This window comes from Podarcis tiliguerta (genome assembly GCF_965153285.1).
Source record: "Podarcis tiliguerta genome assembly, chromosome: 8".
NCBI lineage: Eukaryota > Metazoa > Chordata > Lepidosauria > Squamata > Lacertidae > Podarcis > Podarcis tiliguerta.
The window spans coordinates 8244972-8266250 of record NC_139541.1 but is presented as its reverse complement, the minus strand read 5'-3'; the positions used below and the strand labels follow the sequence as shown (position 1 = coordinate 8266250).

The following is a 21279-nucleotide window of genomic DNA, read 5'->3' as shown; positions in this document are numbered from 1 at the left end:
TGGCTCTTTCAAATGCCACTGTGAAAAATGCTCTCCCTTTCCTCCATTGCCTGTCCTCCGCCAGCCCTTCAGAAAGCCTCTCTTCTCCTTGCCGTGCATTGTTCTGCTGCAGTAAATGATCCCGTGATGCAACATTGCAGATCTTTTCCCTCCCCTCCCTTCTGGATCAGATAGCATGAAGCAGTGCAGCTCCCCTCCCCGCGGGAACTGCCACCACAGGAGCAGTTTGGAGAGTAGCCAATGGGTGGGGCTGGGCTGGATCACTAGGCAGATTAATCTTCACGGTGGGTGACTAAAAGGTATGTGCAATTAAAAAGGCACAGGCGATGCTAGGGCACAGAGCGTTGAAAGCCTTCCTGCTCGCACAGCTGCTTTGTCTTGAGGGTTGTGTGTATGTTGGTGAGGATGTGTAACTTTTACTCTCTCCTCCTTGAAAAGCAGCTGCCACACGCATCCCAGCGGCTTGTTGCATGAGAAGACATGCTGTGCCAAATAGTTACACAGCCCTGAGATTTAGGTGTGGGTGAACAAGTATTGTGCAATCTGTGTTAGGGCTGAAAAAATTAGGGCAATCTCTGTGGTAGTAATCTGGCAATAGTGTCTCCAGCTGTGCCTGGTTTTTAAAACTGTAGATGGAGAAATTGGACTGCATAGGTTTCCTTCCTCCCACACATATTGTAAATTTGGCCAGTGCCTTAAACCATCGCAGACCATTTCTCCATCTAGCCTAGTGTTAGGCTCTCTAACTGGCTGTGGCCCTTTGGGCTCTTGGATTCAGAGGCCTTTCCCATCATCTGCTCCTGAAATCTCCAGGCATTGAGCCTGGGACTTGCTACATGCAAAGCATGTGTTCTGCTACGGAGCTGTGGTCCTCCCCCCCTCCCTTTGATTGGCTGTGCTGATTTCGAATGAGCTTCGTGTAGCTAGCAGAGATTTCAAGGCTGGGAGTCCTACATCACCCCATCAGTTGTTTTTGAAAACACTTAGAGTCATCTGAACAGAACGTGCTCTACTACCCCCTGCACTGTACGAGGTTTCTACACCCCATGAGTCTTAGACCAGCTAGCACTGGAGAAAGTGAAGCAAGTAATAACCCTCAAATTCTGTGGCAAGCTTCTGCTTCTACTGAAGAGCATTAGTGGCCCCCTTGTTCCCTGCGGCAGAGATGTAGGGCCTTTCCTGGCAATACTCAGCAGGTTTCCCTTCCTGTGGAACTTCTTTGGTGGTGCCAATTCTCACACAAGGATGAATCTGTGGATTTCGCTGGTGTCTATGAGCCTGGAGAAAGAATGATGCTGAGGGAATTGTGCAGCTGACATATTGTTGTCAGTGGTCCCTGTGTCTTTCCTTTTGTTAAAGCAATCTGATCTTGTTTTTGCCATGTGGCTAGTCCATGTAACTGGGTTTCTGGGTTTTTGACTCTTGTTCTTTCACTGCTTCGGCCTAACACTTCTAATTCAGACTCTTGAAAATGGAGACAGGTGTGTCAAAATTGGTTCTTTTCCTCAGCTATAATTAAAGGGTAATTAAAGATACATGAAGGTTGTCTGACAACCTTGGTAGTTCTTACACTTTCTCTAGTGAGATAGCACTGTTTTGTCATCTTTCTCCAGGTTAGTTTATTTTCTGTTTTAAAAAGGAGCATTTATAGAACATCTGTGGAACTGTAATGCTAACAGAATAACTTATTTTGTTCAGAGGACCTGGGAGTTCAGTTAAAGGGTCTTTACAGGTGGATTTATTAAAACTGGATTATTTCAGAACTTCCATCTTGTCTATCCAGTTTGGGAACATTAAAAATATTTCCAGGGGCTGTATCAAATTAGTCATACTCAAAGCAGACATGTCTGTTGATTTCAATAGGACTATCTTGTGTATTGGCTTCAAACCCACATTTGTATATTAGTGGTCAAACAGATTCCCTGCTCACTGGGGTTGCAAAAAACACAGAAACTTCCTTGGTTGACTGGTGTGTGCAAACTGTGGTGCTGATATCCAGGGATATGAAATGTTTTATCTGGTTTTTCCTAGGAATTCCCAAATATTCTTCCAAACCTGGCTGAAGCTGCGATTTACAGCATTGTTTAGATAGTAAGCCCATGGGCAGGACTTGGTTATTAGTTCTATTTTTTAAAATTGTATAGCAGTGCCTTGCAAATAATAAATATTATTACTAAACTGTGAGCAAGTTGGAAATACATCCTTTGTATCAATAAATCCTTTGATCTGGTTACTTTTAAGGCTGATTGAACTGAAGCATATTGGAGCTGTGGCAAACCTTTATGTAAAAGACTTTTTCTTTCAGTATAAAGCGTAATTTTATAAAAATATATTTAGGGGTATTCAAAACTGAATATTGTATCACAGCTTTGTTTGTTTGTTTGTTTACTTACTTATAAAGTGTGATGGGAAGGATAGGAGCAGCTGAGTAAAAAAGCAGTTTGTTTGAAACTTTGTTTCTAACAGACTAAAGCCATGATGTGAAGCACAGTTACTGCAATGAAAGTTTAACAGGAATAAATTCAAAATAAATATGCAAGTCAAACTTTTATTGTGTGAGCCAATGGTTGCGACATCATCCCTAACATCGACAGACACTAAATGCACAATAAAATCAAAAGCAAATCTAACAGAAACCTTTGTTTACAAGGACAGATAAAATAGAGGGGAGTCACATATGGATTGCAGAATAAATATGCTTAGCATCACAGCCTCAGTGCTGGAAATTTCAGCCAACTAAAATGTGGTTCGACAACATGTTCTGTCTGTGTGAGCCTTTAATACATATTCTTTTTCTTTCTTTCTCCCCTAGATATGGACGTGTTGAAAGTGTCAAAATTCTCCCCAAAAGGGGGTCAGAAGGTGGCGTGGCAGCCTTTGTGGATTTTGTGGACATCAAGAGTGCCCAGAAGGCACACAACTCTGTCAACAAAATGGGAGATAGAGACCTTCGGACGGATTATAATGAACCGGGAACCATTCCTAGCGCTGCTCGGGGATTGGATGATACAGTTTCCATAGCATCTCGTAGTAGAGAGGTTTCTGGGTTCAGAGGAGGTGGTGGTGGGCCCACGTATGGCCCACCACCATCGCTTCATGCACGGGAAGGACGCTATGAGCGGAGACTTGATGGGTAAGTTCCAAGGTTTCACTAGGCAGGTATTTTGTATTTGATGTGGTGAGAAACACAAACTCCTGTATAGGGCCCCCAGATGGATTTAAAATTTGGGGATTTATCTGCGTTTCCTATTTTGGGTTTGGAAACGGAAGTGATTCCCGCCCCAGTGGCTGGTATCTTGTGGATCTGTAGAGGATATTTCCTGCAGCTGGTTGGATACTTGGTCCTAAGACGGAAGACTTCCGATGGTCATCCTCGATTATGGAGCTATTCTTCTAGAACTTCTAGAACAATCTCATTCTTGGATAACGTTAAGGCTTTACTCGGATGTATCCTTATTATCAAATGGAGCTATTTCGTTACTGCAAGCCTCAAAACCCAGTATGGAGTATCTTCAGAATGTAGAACCTACAGAGTCTTGGAGAAGCTTCATGGCTAGTTTTTTCAGGGTTTTTCTGGTGTGCATAGTTTATGTATAGAATTGGATTGATTCCAAAAATTTCTAGTAGGCTTTTTAAAAGTTACGCATTCATCGTCTTGGATTCTACAAACAACCTCTAGCCATGGGAATACATTGTGGTATGGTGAAGACAGCAGAAGGCAGCTTTTGATGTTTCCACTTTTGGATCTACACCACTTCCGTATATCTTGGGATTACTGTTCCTCGTGGTATTGGCAAAAGTGAAGGAGATGGACACTGCTAAATCTTGGAAATTACAGGCCATCTGTTAAGGTGCTGGAATAATGGCTACTACCTCGAATTTGTGGGATGGTACACAGCCAAGATCCCAGTGGCCCAGGGGAGTGGATTACTATCTAGTCTTGTTAAGAGCGCACTTGTCACTGTACAGTTAAAAGGCACTTTAGCTTTAAAGACACTCTGTTGATAATCAGCTTGTGGATACATAAAGAGAAAATTGACTTTGTTGGATGGTTACAAAGATGGACAGAGGATGTCTGCTAGCCAGCAGTGAGAGGCATTCATCTATTCATATCTTGGTGTATTTTCTACCAACTGTTTGATTCAGACTTAGAGCTGGAGTCACTCTCTTTTGTTGGATATACCTAGACGTGATTTGCTGCCTGAAGAATGAAGTCTGGGGGTTACAGAGTCCTCATGTCAATCTGGGACAACTGGCTTCCAGTGGATTTTTTTCCCTGTTTGTCACTAAGATTTTTTTTCTTGCTCGCTCATCTAAAATATCATTTTGACACCCTTGCCCATTAAGAAGGTGGATTACCCCTATAAGAGGGGCCAAAATTGGGGAAGTTATGTTCACAATTCTCTCCCTAGATTTAATTGGGAATATAGGTCGTGTTTCCACACTTGGAAAAGGTTGGTATGTCCTGCCCTGTGTATATTAGCTCCTCTCCTAACCCAAGTCAATCCCTCTTTCCACTAACTCCAGTAGTAATTAGTACTAATAGATAATCAGCACTGCTGTAGTCATTAGATTTTCAGCTCTGCTAGTTCTTTTGTCTGTCTTCTGTGTCCTTCTGATGGATAAGGAGCTCTTTTACTATACCAGTAACCCTCTAGGAGTATTGCTTCTGTTCCTTTATTACACCAGCTCTCACTGGCATAATGTTCCATAGGGTGCAAAGTGCTGCTTGTTTTTCTTCTTTTAAGGAAGAAGACACACATGCACACACACGTGCACACATTTGGAAACAGTTTGCTGCCTTATTTGCATGTAGCTGCAAATAATTGGAAATGTATATTGTGCATTTTGGAATTTTGCTTTGCATTTCTGTTAAGACAACTCTGAATTGCTCAAGAGGCAGGAATTCAGAGAAAAGAAAGCCTTTAAGATTCATCAAGCACCTTCATCTCAGGGATTACTAGCCCTGTGCTTGAGATGCATGTGTAGGAAGAGAGAAATTTATAATCAAGGAAGATTCTAATCCACTCTTAAGACTAAACAAAAGAAAAATACAAGAGAGTTCAAGCTTTTGAGAAGATCTGTCCTGGGACCCAGCAGAAGAGGAGGAACTGTGGGGGTGGAGGTGGGAGAGGGTTGAGTGCCTAGAACTGAAGTAGCTGTGAATTGGTTTTCAAAGAAGACTGTTGGAACAAAGGGAGATGGCTTAAAACCCTTCTTCCTAAAATGGGGCTTTAAATTTTGCAACTAACTCAGGCTCTGGCTTATTACTAAATCCACAAACATTTCCTGTTGAATTACTATTTTTCTTGATTAGCCATGCCGCTAAAGATTGGCCATCCTTTCACTTTTAATAAATTAGAGTACTAAACTATTGGAAGCCTTCTGGGTCATTTTGCTTTCTGTTTTGAAATACTGTCCTATGAAAATACTCATCAGTGTTCTGGGCCATAGAACTGAGTCACAGGCACAGTGTTCTCATTAACTCTGAAGTACATAGTAGAGCAAACTGCTGATTATTTATGTGGAGTATAGAAACTCTGGCAATTAGCTTTATTCTTTAAATATTAATACCCCACTTTTCTTTGATTCAAAGCTGCTTACAAAAATACCCACAGCTTACCAGTAAATCAACAGAAATCTTGCTTTGGGGACTTAATACCTTTTGTGGGCATGGCTTTGTCTCCACATTGTCTGTGGCACTTAAAAGTACCTACCTCTTGGATAATTAATAGGATCAATGTATTGAGCATTCGCTGTCTTGACATTATATCCAAGGAATCTTAGCAACTAAAATGCTAACAGTAACTTGCCTTTTCTGGACTCATGCTTTTCACAGGGGCTTTCATGGCCAGCCAAACATTTAGCAAAAGATCTTCAGCATACCCATGCAATGAAAAACATGAATAGTTGCAATTATTTAAAATCCTAGAGCATTGTGGTCCTAGAAAAATTATATTTTAAATTGGTGATTTAAAAAAAAAAACAAACTATGTGAAAATCATTCAGGGCCCAGAAGATCATTAGTTTGTTCTGTGATGCAGAACTCTGGTCATGAAAGCCCAGTTTAATCAGTGAAGCAGAATCAGTGCCAGGCTGTGCTGTACCTAGATGTAACTGAGGAGTTGTGTGGAAGAACCAAGCTCATTGGTTTTGCTTAATAGTCATTATAGTCATTTAGAGTCTTTTATTGTTAATATTACTTGTGAAGATCGCCAGTGCCACACTAAATGTTTGCATGATGTTGGGACCTTCTCCTCCATCTCTGATTGACATAAATGTTTTCCCCCTCCTAAATGCAGGGCTTCAGATAACAGGGAGCGTGCTTATGAACATAGTGCCTATGGACACCATGAACGGGGGACAGGAGGATTTGATCGGACAAGACATTATGATCAGGATTACTATAGAGATCCTCGAGAGCGGACTTTACAACATGGACTCTATTACAGTTCTCGGAGTCGTAGCCCGAGCCGTTTTGATGCTCATGACCCCCGTTACGAACCTCGGGCCCGGGAGCAGTTTACTTTGCCCAGCGTGGTACACAGGGATATCTACAGGGATGATCTCACACGGGAGGTACGAGGCCGGAGGCCAGAGCGGAATTACCAGCACAGCAGGAGCCGGTCACCACATTCATCCCAGTCTAGGACCCAGTCTCCTCAGAGGCTGGCGAGCCAAGCGTCAAGACCTACTAGGTCCCCTAGTGGCAGTGGCTCTAGGAGCAGATCGTCAAGCAGTGATTCAATCAGCAGCAGTAGCAGTACCAGCAGTGACAGGTATGTAAACGCCCCTGTCATATTTATGAATGCCATGTTTTCATCCTGGGCCCCGATATGAATTCCCAAGGATTACCCATGGGATATTGCAGTGTCCTTTTCTTATTGTTCTATTCCCCTGCCCCCTGAAGACCTGTGCCTTCAGCATTTGAGCCCCTGCTTAAGAATGAAGTTGTTGACATTTATATGTACTACATTTCAAGATGTGTCAACTTAAATGGTGCCTCATGGAACAAAGTTAATATGATTGGTTTCATACGGCTTTCCCACTTCTATTTGAAATCCAGTGCCAATTATCAGTCATTGTCTGCCTTGCTTTCTCTTCTCCCACCCCCTGCCTGCATGTGTTTTTTCCAGCATATTTTGTTAGTTTAAAGGAATAACCTTCCCTTAGTAATGACGCCTGAGAGATGAATGGAGTGTTGGTTTTAAATTGTGGCTGTAGCTGAATGGATTACTGTGGCAAAATAATGTTGTTCAAGCTTAGCAAGGACTTGATAGAAGGATTTTTTTGTTTTGTTTCTATTTATCAGTGAAGAGCTGTGGGAGAATGAGAGAAATTTTGGAATAGAATGTGTATCATATGAAACTGGTTTTAAAGGACTGTATCTTCCTTCCCAGTCAAATTGTATGTGTGTACAGGCGACAGCCATTTTAGGCATGTCCAATTGATGAACAGTCGCTGATGCGTGGGTCCTTTTGGACGTGGTAGAAGGCCGAACGGGGGTGGAACGGGACAGGGTGAGGCACACATGTATGTACTGGCACACTTGCTTGTCCTCGCAAAGCCATAATTTGCCTATGTGTTTTATGTGAACCATGTCCAAATGTTCATTACAGGTACTTGGGGAAAGTGCTATAATTGGTAGCTCTAAAAATTAATTTTCTCCAATCAGCAAAGGACTTTGCAAAAGAAGGGTCCAACATTGCAATGTTATCCTCTATTGGTGTCTATAAAAATCTCACCAACTGAAATGTGTTTTCAGTGTTTCATCAAACTAATTTTTGTCTTCCTTATTCTAGTTAGTGCTTGACCAGTAGTACACGGCTTTTGCAGACTTGACTCTGGCATACTTGCCTGAAATACTGATTGGTGTTGTTGAATGTATTATTTCCAGCATTAGATATATAAGCTATTTGCCAAATGGCACCTTAAATCTAGGTTACAATCTCCATTTTTTTGCTATGAATTTATTATTATTATTAATTTCATTTGTATACGGCTTTATATTTCAAAGAAAAAAAATCTCAAAGCAGTTTACAATACATTAAAACAGAAAATTAAACAACCCAGAATAAAATAAATGCAAGCTTCAAGGGAAATATTCCCTATATTTATTTAGCTGCTTAATTTATATAGCTGCCCCATAGCAGAAGTAGTCTAGGAAGCCAGTGTGGTGTACTGGTTAGAGTGTCTGACTGGGACCTGGGAGGTCAGGGTTCAAATCCCCATTCAGTCATGAAGCTCACTGGGTGATCTTGGGCCACTCACAGCCTCCTAACCCCTACAATGACCCTGTGAGGTAGATTAACTGAAGAGGAGGACTCAAAGGTGGGATATAAATGCAATAAAGTCTGTAAGTTCTTCTGCTCACCTTCTTAAGAAAGCTGGAGGGGCCAGTCAGATGGAGATGTCAGAGGCCCAACCTCCGCAATTGGACCCGTAGCAGTTGCGGAACGTGCCTAGTGCCTGGGGAATTTCAAACAGTGATTATTTCACATTGGGCTTGTGAAACTCACATACTTGTGGTGAAGCCCAGCTTTCAAGTAATGTTACTGTAGAGACCACAGAGCTTCTTTTTATCTAGAATGTATTCCGAGAATTCCACTTGAATTAATTCTTGTGTTTTCTAATGCAGTTGCTGTGATTAATGGACTATGACTCTTTGGTTAAACCAGATGAACTTTAGAAAAAATTTGTCTTCTTTGTTGAAACTTGCCCTTGTCATGGATTTTTAAAAATTGATTACTTGCATGTATCCTGAAACATGAAGATGAAAATTACTGTAGTGAAAGGTGCTAGAAAAACCACCATGACTTAACATTCAGGTTTCCTGAGACTTGGCTGGAGAGATTGGTTGCTGTCTCTTGCTTACCAGCCTCCTCTCCTGGAGTGAAAGTAGACATTGGCAAAGTTTATTGCATTACATAATACTGGCCATTCCCTCCTGTGGCACCCCCTCCTTTCTTTCCTGCTCTGGAATTTGCCAACTAAGGATGAATCACTTGCTTAAAATGGTATTTAGTGGAGTGTGGGTGGGTTAGGTGCTTCCTGTTCATGGGGACAATTGGGGAAAACTGCTTCAGAACTTAGGCTCAACAAAGGCCATTTTCCATGTGGTTTTGCTGGTGGAGAAGCAGTTTGAGTGGAGAACTTCAGCAGCAACGGTATGGCATGGTCTGACCAGTGTGTGTGTGTGTGTGTGTGTGTGTGTGTGTGAGAGAGAGAGAGAGAGAGAGAGAGAGAGAGAGAGATTAGCCTTGTATAAAAGATCTGAATTGTTTCTGTTGCCTGCCATGCCCATGCTAATGGTGCAAACATTCAGGAACATAACTAGTTACTTCCTTCCTTTCTTCATTTAATATTGGATGTCCCTGCCCCCACCCCTCCATGCATACACACAGTTCTTCAAGAGAAAGAGCCCTGTTCATTTTTACATATTACGTTGTTATGATATTTTTATGTAATTCTTTTAGGACAAAGAGAACTTTCTTAAGCCAGAAGCTGAATGACTAAACGCCTGTTGGCTAGCTTCGGTTGCAGGGTTGTAAATTGGGGATTGTGTTAGCTTCTCTCTAGAGTAGTAATTTCAAAAGCTGCCCTGTCAGATATGCCTTTCTCTTGCTCTTTAAGGCTCTCCTTAGCTGCTCAGTCTCTTCCAGAGGTGTTAGCATTCCTTGCCTTAAGCTGTCCCCTACTGTTCAGCAGTGTGGAGTGTAGCTATCAGGCATGTTGATTTGTGTGTGTTTAGGGTTTCTTTTCAAGGCTGCTTGCTAGGATGTTCTGTTCCTGTGGGAAGATCTCATCTTAAAATCCTCCAGGAGGACAGGACCCAAGACCATTGTTCATTCAGATGCTTTGCATTCGAAAGCATTTCTGGATTAATTCCGTCTTGAGGCTTTGTTTTCATTTGTACAGGTCTAAGTCAAGGTGCATTTGCAAATCAGCGATGTTTGCGGAGTTTATTTGATTTCTGTCTCACCCTTTAACAAGTTCCCAGTGTGGCGTAGCAAAAATTATAATTAAAAAATTATAATTAAAAGAAAAACACTGGTATCCCACCTTCCTCCACTCAGATAAGGTGGCCGGAAAAATGTGGGCAAACCAGGCCTCCGGTCTCCACAGCTGATAAGCGAGGAGCAGCCTTGTATGCTGTGGGAGCTGCTGTGTCCAAATAGTGTTGACTGTGCAAGGACCTCCTTGTTTGTGTTCCCAGAACCAGTCTGAACTGGAATCATCCAGTCGGATTTGGCCGTGTGCCACCTCCCAAGAGGCTGTGTTAGATGCAGGTCCTGCCGGCCTGGTGTTTTGTTTGTACAAAGCAGAAAGTTGTGGGAGAGAGAACAAGCAACTCCTCAGCCGCTGTGACAGACAGGGACCTCTGGCCATCCCTAGAAGGGAAGGGCTGATCCCTGGATTGGAAGGGGTGACTGCTTTAACCTGGGATGTGTACTCTCTGAGGCACACAGCAGTGCAGAAAACCTTTAATTAGGCACACGCTAAAGAGCCAGCATCTTTTGAAGTGCTGACTGTTGCACCTTCTGTGCTTTATTCATCTTTTGTGTTCAGTCATTATGAGCGCTCTCTCTTTATTAGCCCCTGCTGCCTTTCTGCAGCAAAGGGCTGAAGATTTATTTCCTTTTTTTTCTTCCAGTTTTGAATTTTGCTGTTGAAAAACAACCCCCAACCAGAGCTAGGAGGCCTAACTTTAGAACTTGTTTATGTGACCCCCCACTCCGAATATTATTTAATGTGGAGAGTTAAATTTTTGCCTTATTGACCTGTTTATATTGTCTGGTCTCCACCCCTCACCCACTGTTGTCATCTTCAACTTTCTCTTTTTCAGGTTTGGCTGAGCACATTTATTTATTTGTTTTATTTATCCTATTTCCCCCCCACCTTTCCTCCATGAAGCTCAAGTTTGCATACATAATTCTCTTCATTTTATTTGTGAAGGGGGAGTGACTGGCCCAAGGTTGCCCAGTGAACTTCATGGCTGATGGGGGAATAGTATGACACTCAACTCCTGATACTTTTGAGTTAATTAATGCGAGAAAACTGATTAATTTGATCATTGTGTAGTTTGTGTGTGTGTGTACCCCAGATAGAATTGCTATAAAATTGTTACTGTTTTTGTTGTTAGCAGAAAGAGTTGCAAAGTGGTAGTGATGGTATTGATAGCATTGAATTAGAAAGGGAGATACAATTCTTGTTTTCCAGTATCTCTTCTGTTCTGTGATGGTAGAGTTTCTACTTAGGAAGTTGGATACATTACAAGAATTATTGTAATGTATCCTTACTCTTACGAAGGATATAGAGTTGAATGAGAATACTGAACTGTCAGAAGGCGGGCAGAATCTGTAGCATCTAATTCTCTTGGTTGGGATACTGACTCAAATGCAAGTCTGGTACCCAGGAGCTGGCAATACTGTTGCCTTATTTTTGTGCAGCATTGGCAGATGTGATGACACTTAAAGGCACAGAAAATTAGTTTGACATTGGAGTGCAGATGTTTAAAGTGACAATGGCCAACAGGCTTTGAAAGGCACCACTCCCACTTGTAAATTGAACAAGACATTTCAGATCACACCCCTGTTGTAATCTGCTGTTTGAGGAGGAGTGGAGTTTTTGTCTCCCTCGTTGACAGAATCCAGATTAAGAAAGATCAGGATCCAGTCTGTAGATTAAAATAAGTGTGGCTATATCTTCTCCCACTCAAACACACTCTCCATCTATCAGGATTTGAATAGAGGATTGACCTTATGAATATCAGTAAGACCAGTTTTGAACTGGAAAAGTGTTTTCACAGCTGAAACTCTGGCTTTAGATCTCCAGAGCAAGTGAGAGAACACTGGTCATTTAATAATATTGGATTGTGTGAATGGTAAGCAGCTTGCACAACTGATCTTCCGTTGAACACCTCACCAAAAGCCTCTCTAAAAGGCAAGGCGAGGCACACAGTGTTAGAAATGCCAATCGAAATATAAGCCAATCGCCAAATGGCACCTTAAACCTAGGTTATGAGCACCACAACAGAATGCCTAGGTGCTGTTCCTCCCCCAGTAATAATAATAATAATAATAATAATAATAATAAGTACCTGAATGAGTGTACTAAGATTTTGATTGAAAATAAGGGATTGCCAAATTTGCCCTATTACTACATCAGGAATGACATAGCACACATGATTAACCTGATGGCAAAATGGCCTACTCTGTGAGGACCATAACGCCTTACTCGTCACTTCTACCTAAGGAGTATTGCTACTTAAGGTCAAACACCTCATATAAAATTATCACTGTTGCCATGAGCGAAACTGAGGGATAGGGCAAGGATATAGGCGTGCCAGCAGATTGTGAGTTAAGCGAGGTAAGAAGAATGCAGTGAAGTATGTCTTCTGGTTCCATAGAAAGGTGCCGTCGGGAAGGAAATAAAATAATACTGTCGCCACAGAGGTTGTTCTGGAACTAGAAGTAACCAGCAAATGCTTCTAGACAATGTTTTGCATTTGATTCCACTGTGGACAGCTGTGATGGTCCCATTCTATGGGTATAGTGGTGTTACAGCCAGCAGTGCTTCCAGTCAGGCTTATTTCAAGGACCTGAAGTGTACAGAATTCAAACATACAACTCTACCTGTGCATCTGGGTGACTTCATTTTCAGGCATAGTCAGTCATTAGAGAGTACCAGGAAGCTTGCTGCTGCAGCTCAAACCACATCTGTGATCATTGAGGATGATAGGAGAGAAATGGTTCAAGAAAAGGTGACTACTTGATGTGCTTCTGAACCTAGTGGGGGAGGATTTCTGAACATTCCCAGAATCACATGTTATTCAAGACAATGCTCAACAGAAAAGCAAATACAGTAACAATACCTAGGAAAGACAGATAATGTACTGCGTCCAATTTCTGAGAAGGATGACAAAGAGAAGGTGATTCACACATGCCAGAGTATCATCAATGTGCTAGAAGTGATAAAGTCACACTGTTTGTATACAACCAAAGAAGTGCATGGAAACATCCTAGCAGAAGAACCTCTGATGCTCTGTGTGGCAGAGTTGAAGGACAATGAGAACTGATTTTTAAATTGATTCTTAATCTCAAGTAACAAAACATTCCCATACAAGGAAACTAGAGCTTAGTAGTTGTACAGAAAAGAAAGAAAAATAGGAGCTGATGGTGGTATTAGACGGTCTAAGCAAGGCAGTCAAATGAAAGTGTCTCTCCTTAAGGTTCCATGAGTCAGTGGAGGGTGAAACCATGTTCTGTTGTCTTAACAAAGTTAATAAAAGGACACCATGTCATATAAAAGGTGTGAGTCTTCCCCCTGCCCCCGATAAATGTAAGATAATAGAGTTAATTTTGGGTCTGGTTGTAGCAATTGTCCCATCATTTGATTATTTGTTTGAAAAACTTCTTTCCTGAAAAGCGAATGATTTTTGGGCAAAACCACCACGTGTGTGTTGTTGTTAATTTATTTTTGCATTTGCATACTACCCTTCATCTGCAGGTCTCAGGGCTGTTCACAACATACTAGAGAGCCAGGTAAATTGCATTTCTGCCAGCAAAGGTTGAATGTGTTATGATCACTTCTCTATAGTCTTGCTAGGCACGTGTACCAGGAGACATGGGTGGCGCTGTGGTCTAAATCACTGAGCCTCTTGAGCTTGCTGATCATAAGGTCAGCAGTTTGAATGTGCGTGATGGGGTGAACTCCTGTCTCTTTGTCCCAGCTCCTGCCAACATAGCACTTTGAAAGCATACCAGCGTGAGTAGATAAATAGATACTGCTGCGGTGGGAAGGTAAATGGCATTTCTGTGTGCTCTGCCTTCCATCATGGTGTCCCGTTGCACCGGAAGCTGTCTAGTCATGCTGGCCACATGACCTGGAAAAGCTGTCTGTGGACAAACACCGGCTCCCTCGCCCTGAAAGCGGAGATGAGCGCCGCACCCCATAGTTGAATTCAACTGGACTTAATTGTCCAGGGGTCCTTTACTTTGCCTATCTTCACAGCATTTTCTCAAGTTCTAATTGAGATTAATCCAAATGATAGTTTATTCCAAATTTGTTCCCACAGTTGTTTCTCTAATTTTTCTCCAAAGTTTTAGTCTTAATGAAGTGAGAGGAAGGGTAGCCAGTTGTGTGAGGATTTTATATAGTTGGGAGATGACCTTTCTTAGTGGATGAGTTGGTTGAGTTGAGTAGTTGCTCCAAACTGTTTAAGCTGCATAATGCTTGGGTCTTTATATTTGATTGATTTAGAAAATGTATAATCTGGTGTACCTCTAACCAGCCATATGATCTGTCTCCCAATGGAAAATAATAATTCTGGAGCTGTAAGGAGCTTTTGATTACTGTAGAAGTCTCTGAGTTTATATAATCCCACTGTTTCCCACCTAGGAAATCAGCCTGATTTGGCTGCTTTGTGAAAAGGAAGTGTTGAGTTATTGGGACTAAAGAGGGAATCAGAAGTTCAGTCTCCATTACTACCATATGGTAAAATCTGATTTTAGAAAGTAGTTAATAGCAGATTTGACCAAGGTAAAAAGCAGGACAGACAGTGGGCAGCCCTTCTTTGTGCCCCGACCAATGGGGAATGTCAAAGAGAGTTCCCCATTCACCAAAACATGGACCAGTGACTCATAGTATAAATTATAAAGCTTATCAACCCAGAATGCACTAATACCAAAGGAACATTGAATTGTAAAGATATATTGCCAGTTTAAACCATTAAATCCCTTTACTGCACCCAGCATCAAGAAAACAGTAGGTTCTGGATGTGATTAACTCTAAAAAAATTGCATTGAATCCTTCTAATAGAGAAAGCTTTAAGAATCTGACTTGGTGATGGTGGACATAGTTGGGTGAAATTTTTGAAAGTCCACTGACCATTATGCCTGTAAATAATTTAGCATCCACATAAATCAATGAAATAGGTTTATATAATTCAACTTGATCAAGTTCTTTCTGTGGTTTGGGTATGACTGTGATAAACGAGATATGCCAAGTTTCAGGAATTTGGCCTCTATTCTGTATGTCAAGAAACAATTTCAGAAGAAAATGTGAGATTTTTCTGTTTTGTTTTTCTGTTTTGGATTTCTGCTAAGAGTCTTATTAAATTTTGGATTCATTTTTTTTCTTCTAGGAAATTTGTGGAGATTTGGGAGTCCAATGGTTCAGATTTATAGAGTTTTGTATAATTTTTTTTAATCCCGTAGAACTTATTTTTGTCTATGGATTCCCCCCCCCCCCCGCAATTTTAAGAGAGTGCATCACTTTTTGCTGTGTGTGACATGTTCTTAGAGGTGGTATGCATTTCCGAGGGAGCCAATCAATCCTCCTGAATGTCATGGAGCATTATGTAGCATATTCTCCAAGACATCATGACATGTGGGAGGAATACAATGACCTAAGGAACAAGAAGTCATTATGCAGTAAAAATAGGCAAATCGTTTGTCATATACAATTTACACCTGTATAGAAACATACAAATTTGGCACTAAGCTTTCTGTAACCTTATGAAACTGGAACACAGGAATATTTTGGCAACTGAGCCAGTAAACATTTTCAGTGGATGTTCCCAGGAAACATGCTATCTTCTTGGAGACTCAATTTTACACTATGTTATAATTTCTAAATAGTGTCTTACAGCTTTTAAAACAATGAATCTGTGCATATAAAGCTCCCACATTCCTCAGTCTGGTCTATTTTCATTTACTTCTCACACATTATACTTCTGGAATTCTTGCAGGTCTTGGTGATAACAACTTTAGCTAATAAATACTTTTCTCAGTAATTGACCACGTGTATGTAGATGTGTATGTGTATGTAGATATTTTCAGCTGATGTTGGTATATATGTTTACATGAATGTTGAATGTGTGTATAAATGTTTTTGTTTCTCGTCAGTTTCTAGAAGAGCACTGCAAAATGCTGAAAATAATTACAAAAATATGGCACAGGTTTGGAGTAAATCACTGATTGAACTTTGGCACCAGTTTGGAGTAAATCAAGACTGTGTTGGATTCTGAGTGGTGTTAACTAGGGGCCCTGGTTAGATATATCACTTACTGTACTTTGGGCGGGGGGCACGCACTGCAAATTGTAGGGTTTGCCCTACAAAATGCTGCAAAGCAGCTGCAAAATGTTGATAGTGGTTTGGAGTGAATTGGACAGTGTTGGTTTCTTGGGTGATACCTATGAGCCCTGGTTTGAGTACCAATTACTCATTTTTTTGAGCTGCTGCAAAACATAGGGTTTGCACTGCAAAACAATTGCAGCCGCTTGGCACCAGTTTGGAGTAAATAGGAGGAGAATGATGTATTTTGAATGGTGTTAATGACAAGCTCCGGGTTGATGTATCACTTACTATGCTTTGAGCATGCTTCAAAAAGATTGCAAAATTTTGGTGCCGGTTTGGAGGGGGTCCCAGATTTCAGGATTCATAATTAATGGAGCTGTTGGTACAAACAGTGTACTGTTTGGTCAATATAACCCAGTCCCATAGCCTAGCATGTCATTGACAGACACTAAATAAATAAATACATAAATAGTGTGACAGTCTGGCTCTTATGACTATCATTTCTTGCTGGGTCTTTTGCTGCTGTTTTTACAACAGCAGGTGTGGGCGGCAATCTTCTGTGCTTTCCCCAAACCTTGTTCAAGGACAACTCTGATCAAAATGGTAATGTCTGACATTAGCTGTCCATGTATCTACACATAGCTATATCTGGAGGATGCTGTTCTCTGCATGGATGCTTGCTGCTTGCATTTAGAAATTTTATTTGTGCATAAGGTGCCCATGAGTGTATTGGAAGAAGCACTTTTGCAGCTTGGTAGACTAAAAAACGGTTGTGCCAGATCACTACTGTTGCTGCTTATCGCCAGAACACCTGAACCTGGGTTTTGTAAATAGCTGCTCATATGATTCCCATGAGGAAATGTTGTCTTCAGGTGATCAGGTTGAAAAATTTTCTGTAAACTTGTAGGGAGTCTGGCTAGTAACGTCTAAGGACATACTGTCTGAACCTGCTCAGTTTTCACACCAGGTTTTCAAAAACAGGCCTAAGGGTTGGGAATGTTTCTTTTCTGCTATGCTGGCTGAAGAAAGACAATTCTCAGAAGTTCTTGGAAAGTTTGACCATAACCTTGGGCTGCTTTGATTACTCACGTTCCCAGTTGGGGAATTAGACTGTGGATGAACTCAGTTCCAGATATTGGTGTGAATTTAGCACTACTTGTCATAAATAGAAAGGATGTTGCCAAGAGATCCGAATTTCAAGCTTTCATGGCTAATTAGCAGTGGAGCATTATGTTTTGCATGTTCACAGTTCTAGATTTAATACCTGACATCTCTACCAAAAGGATTCGGGGAATGGGAAATCTCTGTCTGAAATCTTGGGAGAGCTGATATCATATTCAGTTGAAAGCTTATTGGGCAGCTGAACTGGAAAGATTCCAGGAGAGCTGGTGCTAGTCAGAGTAAGCCATACTTGCTGAGTGTTCTGAATTGCAGGCCCAAAAGAGAGCCTGAGTTGAGTGGTTTGATGCAGGGATACCAAACAAGGATGTAAAAAACGCCAGAGTGGCCATTTCTAGTGCTTTATTAAAGAAAGGTGCAAACCAGGGGTCAGCAAGGCTTACTGGGCATGGGCCGGATCACACCCGTGGAGATCCTCTGTGGGCTGAACTGGTGCAGTTGGAAATTGCGCCTGCGCATGTCCACAGCGCCGGAAACCGCTTCTGCACATACCCAGGTGCCCGAAATCGCGCCTGCGCAGAAGCGATTTCCGGCATCTGGGCATGCACAGAAGTGATTTCTGGCACCGCAGACGTGATTTTCGGAGCCAGGGAAGAGAGTCACGGTGCCGTGCTGTTTCAGTTTAGCGCAGCGTGCGGGGACTCACCGAACGGGCAGCTCGGTTCGGGGGTGGCTCATAGGCCGGTTAAGTGACCCTCATGGGCCACTTCCGGCCCATGGGGCTTAGGTTGCCGACCTCTGGTGTAAACTTACAATGCAGCTTACAAAGCCTCAGTGGCTTTACACGGACACCACAACAGTGAGAGGTTACTGTGATTTGTCCACAAGGTACTAATTTGTATAATGTAAGCATTACTTGGAATTTGCTGCCAAGGAGTGTGGTGGAGTCTCCTTGTTTGGAGGTCTTTAAGCAGAGGCTTGACAACCATATGTCAGGAGTGCTCTGATGGTGTTTCCTGCTTGGCAGGGGGTTGGACTCGATGGCCCTTGTGGTCTCTTCTAACTATGATTCTATGATTAAACTACAACATAAGTAAGTTTGACCAGAACCTCCCATCAATCCACCTGACCTATGAGGGCATAGATGGCAAATATCCAAGGCTTAAAGATAGCTTCCCTCTCTGGGCCAAGAGCCCAGCATCCCAGGGCCCAGAGATAAGCATAGCATCAAAGCAAGCAAATATGATTATATATCAGCTCATTCTTGCAACAACTACCAGTTAAAGTAATTGTAGAGTTAACTTGACTATCCAGATGGTGTTTGCAGAGCTCCCAGAACATCTCAGTTTTGGTTCAACACATCTAGATGAACCAGCGGGCTGACAAAAAAGGACTGCAGGTTCCCCCTCTATTAGAGATGGCAGGCTCTGACTATGGTTGAATCAGAGTGGCTTGCTGAGGCCCCGCAGTTAGTGCACGGCAGAGGTGAGAGATGAGCATGAGATTTCCAGCTTAAAACATGCTCGCAGCTACTATAACACTTCAAATCATGTATAAACATAAAGTGACTCAGAAAACACATATATCCTCTGTTTTTAAAGACTTTTTTTAAAGAGTGGGACAGGTTTGTTTATTTTTTAAAAATCATCTCTACATTTTAGCACAAACTTCTAAAACCCCTGCCAACCCACTCCAGATATATTATCATATGTAATTCCCACCCACCCCTTGGCTTGGTGTTGCACCTTATGTAAATCAATACTACTAGAGTTTTTGAAATAATAATAGTCCTAAGGAAGACCTCGTATCTGGGTACTGGAAGCATTTTGAATATCTCTTTTAAGGCCATTGTGTACAAGAATACCAGGTGAAATAACACACTTAAATGTATTTCACCACCCATTTCAAATTAAGGCACATGTGTTTACCTGTAGGATGTGTTCCAAATTCTGCTTATTAGACACAAGTCCAAAATTTGGAGGTCATTAACATGCTTAACCAGTCCTTTACTGTCACCTTCTAATCTGTATGTAAATCAAGAAACCGGTGTGTTGTGCTCACCTGACTAAGAATCTCTGGACTCTGCCTGAGCACTGGCCTATTTTTAGCTAGGGGGAATTACAGGAGTTGTTTATCGACACGGTCATATGACAATATTAACTAGTAGGATGTGACACATGGCCACCAGCTGATTCCTCCGTCTTATGTAGGTCAGAGTTGTGAGGACAAAGTTAGTTTGCCTTGATGAAAGGATATGTTGGATCTTCAGACCATATTCTCTTGTATGCTGCTTGCTTGTTTCCTGAATTTACATTTCACTCTGTTTCAAAGACTCGATGGATGTTAACGCTTCCTTATTCTTTTCTCCAGTATCCCTCTGAGGTAGGTCACTAGTTTTCCCCATTCTACAGGTAGAGAAACTCAGGTTAAGTAGCGTGCCAAGGAAACAAGTGAATTCTCAAGGCCGATCCTGATCTTGTTTCAAAAGTCTCACATGCTTCATTTCACTCTACTATGTTGTCTCCTATACAAGTATGGAAGCTTTGGGAGAAGGATGGGACCTGTGTGTAGGAATTAGTTGTAATTACTTCTGCCTACGTGTGTCTGAAAACAAGCGTTGATTATTGGATCACTTGAGATTGGCTCTTTTACAATGTGTCGGCTAATCAGATTAGACTTCATTAGAAAGGCACATAAATAAAATTCTTCTGAGGTCACTGGTCCTCCCGCCCCCCCCCCCCCCGGCTGTAAGTGTATATGAAGAGCGAATCAGAGTCCAATAACCTGTTTGGGGTTTGGAACAGCTTGAATTTCTGGAGTTTAAGGGATTACAGGGAAATTTTGCTGTCTCTCCTGATGAAAACTGAATTGAAAATGATACACCGAGTTTAGAGCTGTGTTAGTGCTCTATGCCAGAAAGAAATCTTAAGCTCTGTCTTAAAGAAATGTGTAAAATCAGTTCTGCACATTATGTAGATTTGCATTCGTGCCTATGATCCTTCTGCAGATTACTTGGCTGATAGTGCAGTAGTTCAGTTTATCTTTTGATTTCTAGTTACGGCTTTTTGGTTACGTCCAAGGATAAGATTGAGAAGGGAGGATATGGAGCATGGAAACTTCTCTTCCCTCTCCCGTACACTGTCAGCCACCCCCCATCCAGGCCTCAACTTGAACCTTCCACAGAACATAGAATATTCTCTCAGTTCCTCTCTGCAGTTCAAGCCTAATAGTTTGCTTTACTTGAAAATGAAAAGTGAGAGGCTTAGGAATCCCATCTGGTATGTCAGCTTGGGGAAAACACACTGTTTGGTCCGTGTACCACTTTGAGGTCTGCCGTCCGCCCCCAAAAACCAAGTATATAAAATTTATGGAATGAATGAAAGAACGCATCTAATCTTCATACTGCATGTTTGGCACCTTGTATGGACCCCAGGGTGTTGCGGAAAGGTTGACGGCACAAATGTGGGGTTCTACAGATGGTTCGCCACCCCAATCCCGAACAAGCTCTGTGGCTTGGTTGGTCTTGACTTGGGAGGGACCGTTTCCATTCCGTGCTTCCCTCTGTGTCCCCCCCCCCCCATTTAGTTAACTGATTAACCTGCTGTTATAAAGTGTGGTGGTATTAAAAATGTGGATTGTGGTGTGCTTTGTGGAGTGATTTCCTCTGCAGCTCAGTTTGCAGTTTTTAAAAGTGTTCTCTTGCCTGCAAGCACAGTTGCTTTTAATGTGTCATGTGTTTAAGTGAGTGTTTTATTCTCAGTTCTGCCTTATTTTTACATCTGAACTTCCTAGAGAGCATCTTCGCACTTTCCTTTTCAACACTAATAGATCAGCACTAATAGAAAATTAGGTCACCTCAGGTACCTGTGCTCTTGGCATGTTTACTAAGCTATTAGGTTCAGAGGCTGTTTGAGTTAATTGACTTGTAGTCCAAGACGGTAATGCTTTAGTTTTGCAGATGTTGCTAAACAGAGGTGTTTGACCAAGGAGGTAAAGCTAACTTAACTCTTCAGCAGCTTTAACTCTGTTTTTTGTGTGTCACCTAGCCTGAAAAAGTGCAGTCCACGGCACAAAGTGAAC

The 21279-nt window shown here is 41.8% G+C and overlaps 1 protein-coding gene across 4 annotated transcripts in view; it reads left to right on the top strand.

Moving 5' to 3' along the window:
- SPEN (spen family transcriptional repressor) overlaps window positions 1-21279 on the top strand; it is a 67995-nt gene that overhangs the window by 14733 nt on the left and 31983 nt on the right. For all 4 annotated transcript variants that reach the window (XM_083453554.1, XM_083453552.1, XM_083453551.1 and 1 more), the window contains exons 2-3: window positions 2813-3133; window positions 6303-6779. In XM_083453554.1, coding sequence (XP_083309680.1) covers window positions 2813-3133; window positions 6303-6779 — 798 coding nt within the window. The remainder of the gene's footprint in view (window positions 1-2812; window positions 3134-6302; window positions 6780-21279) is intronic.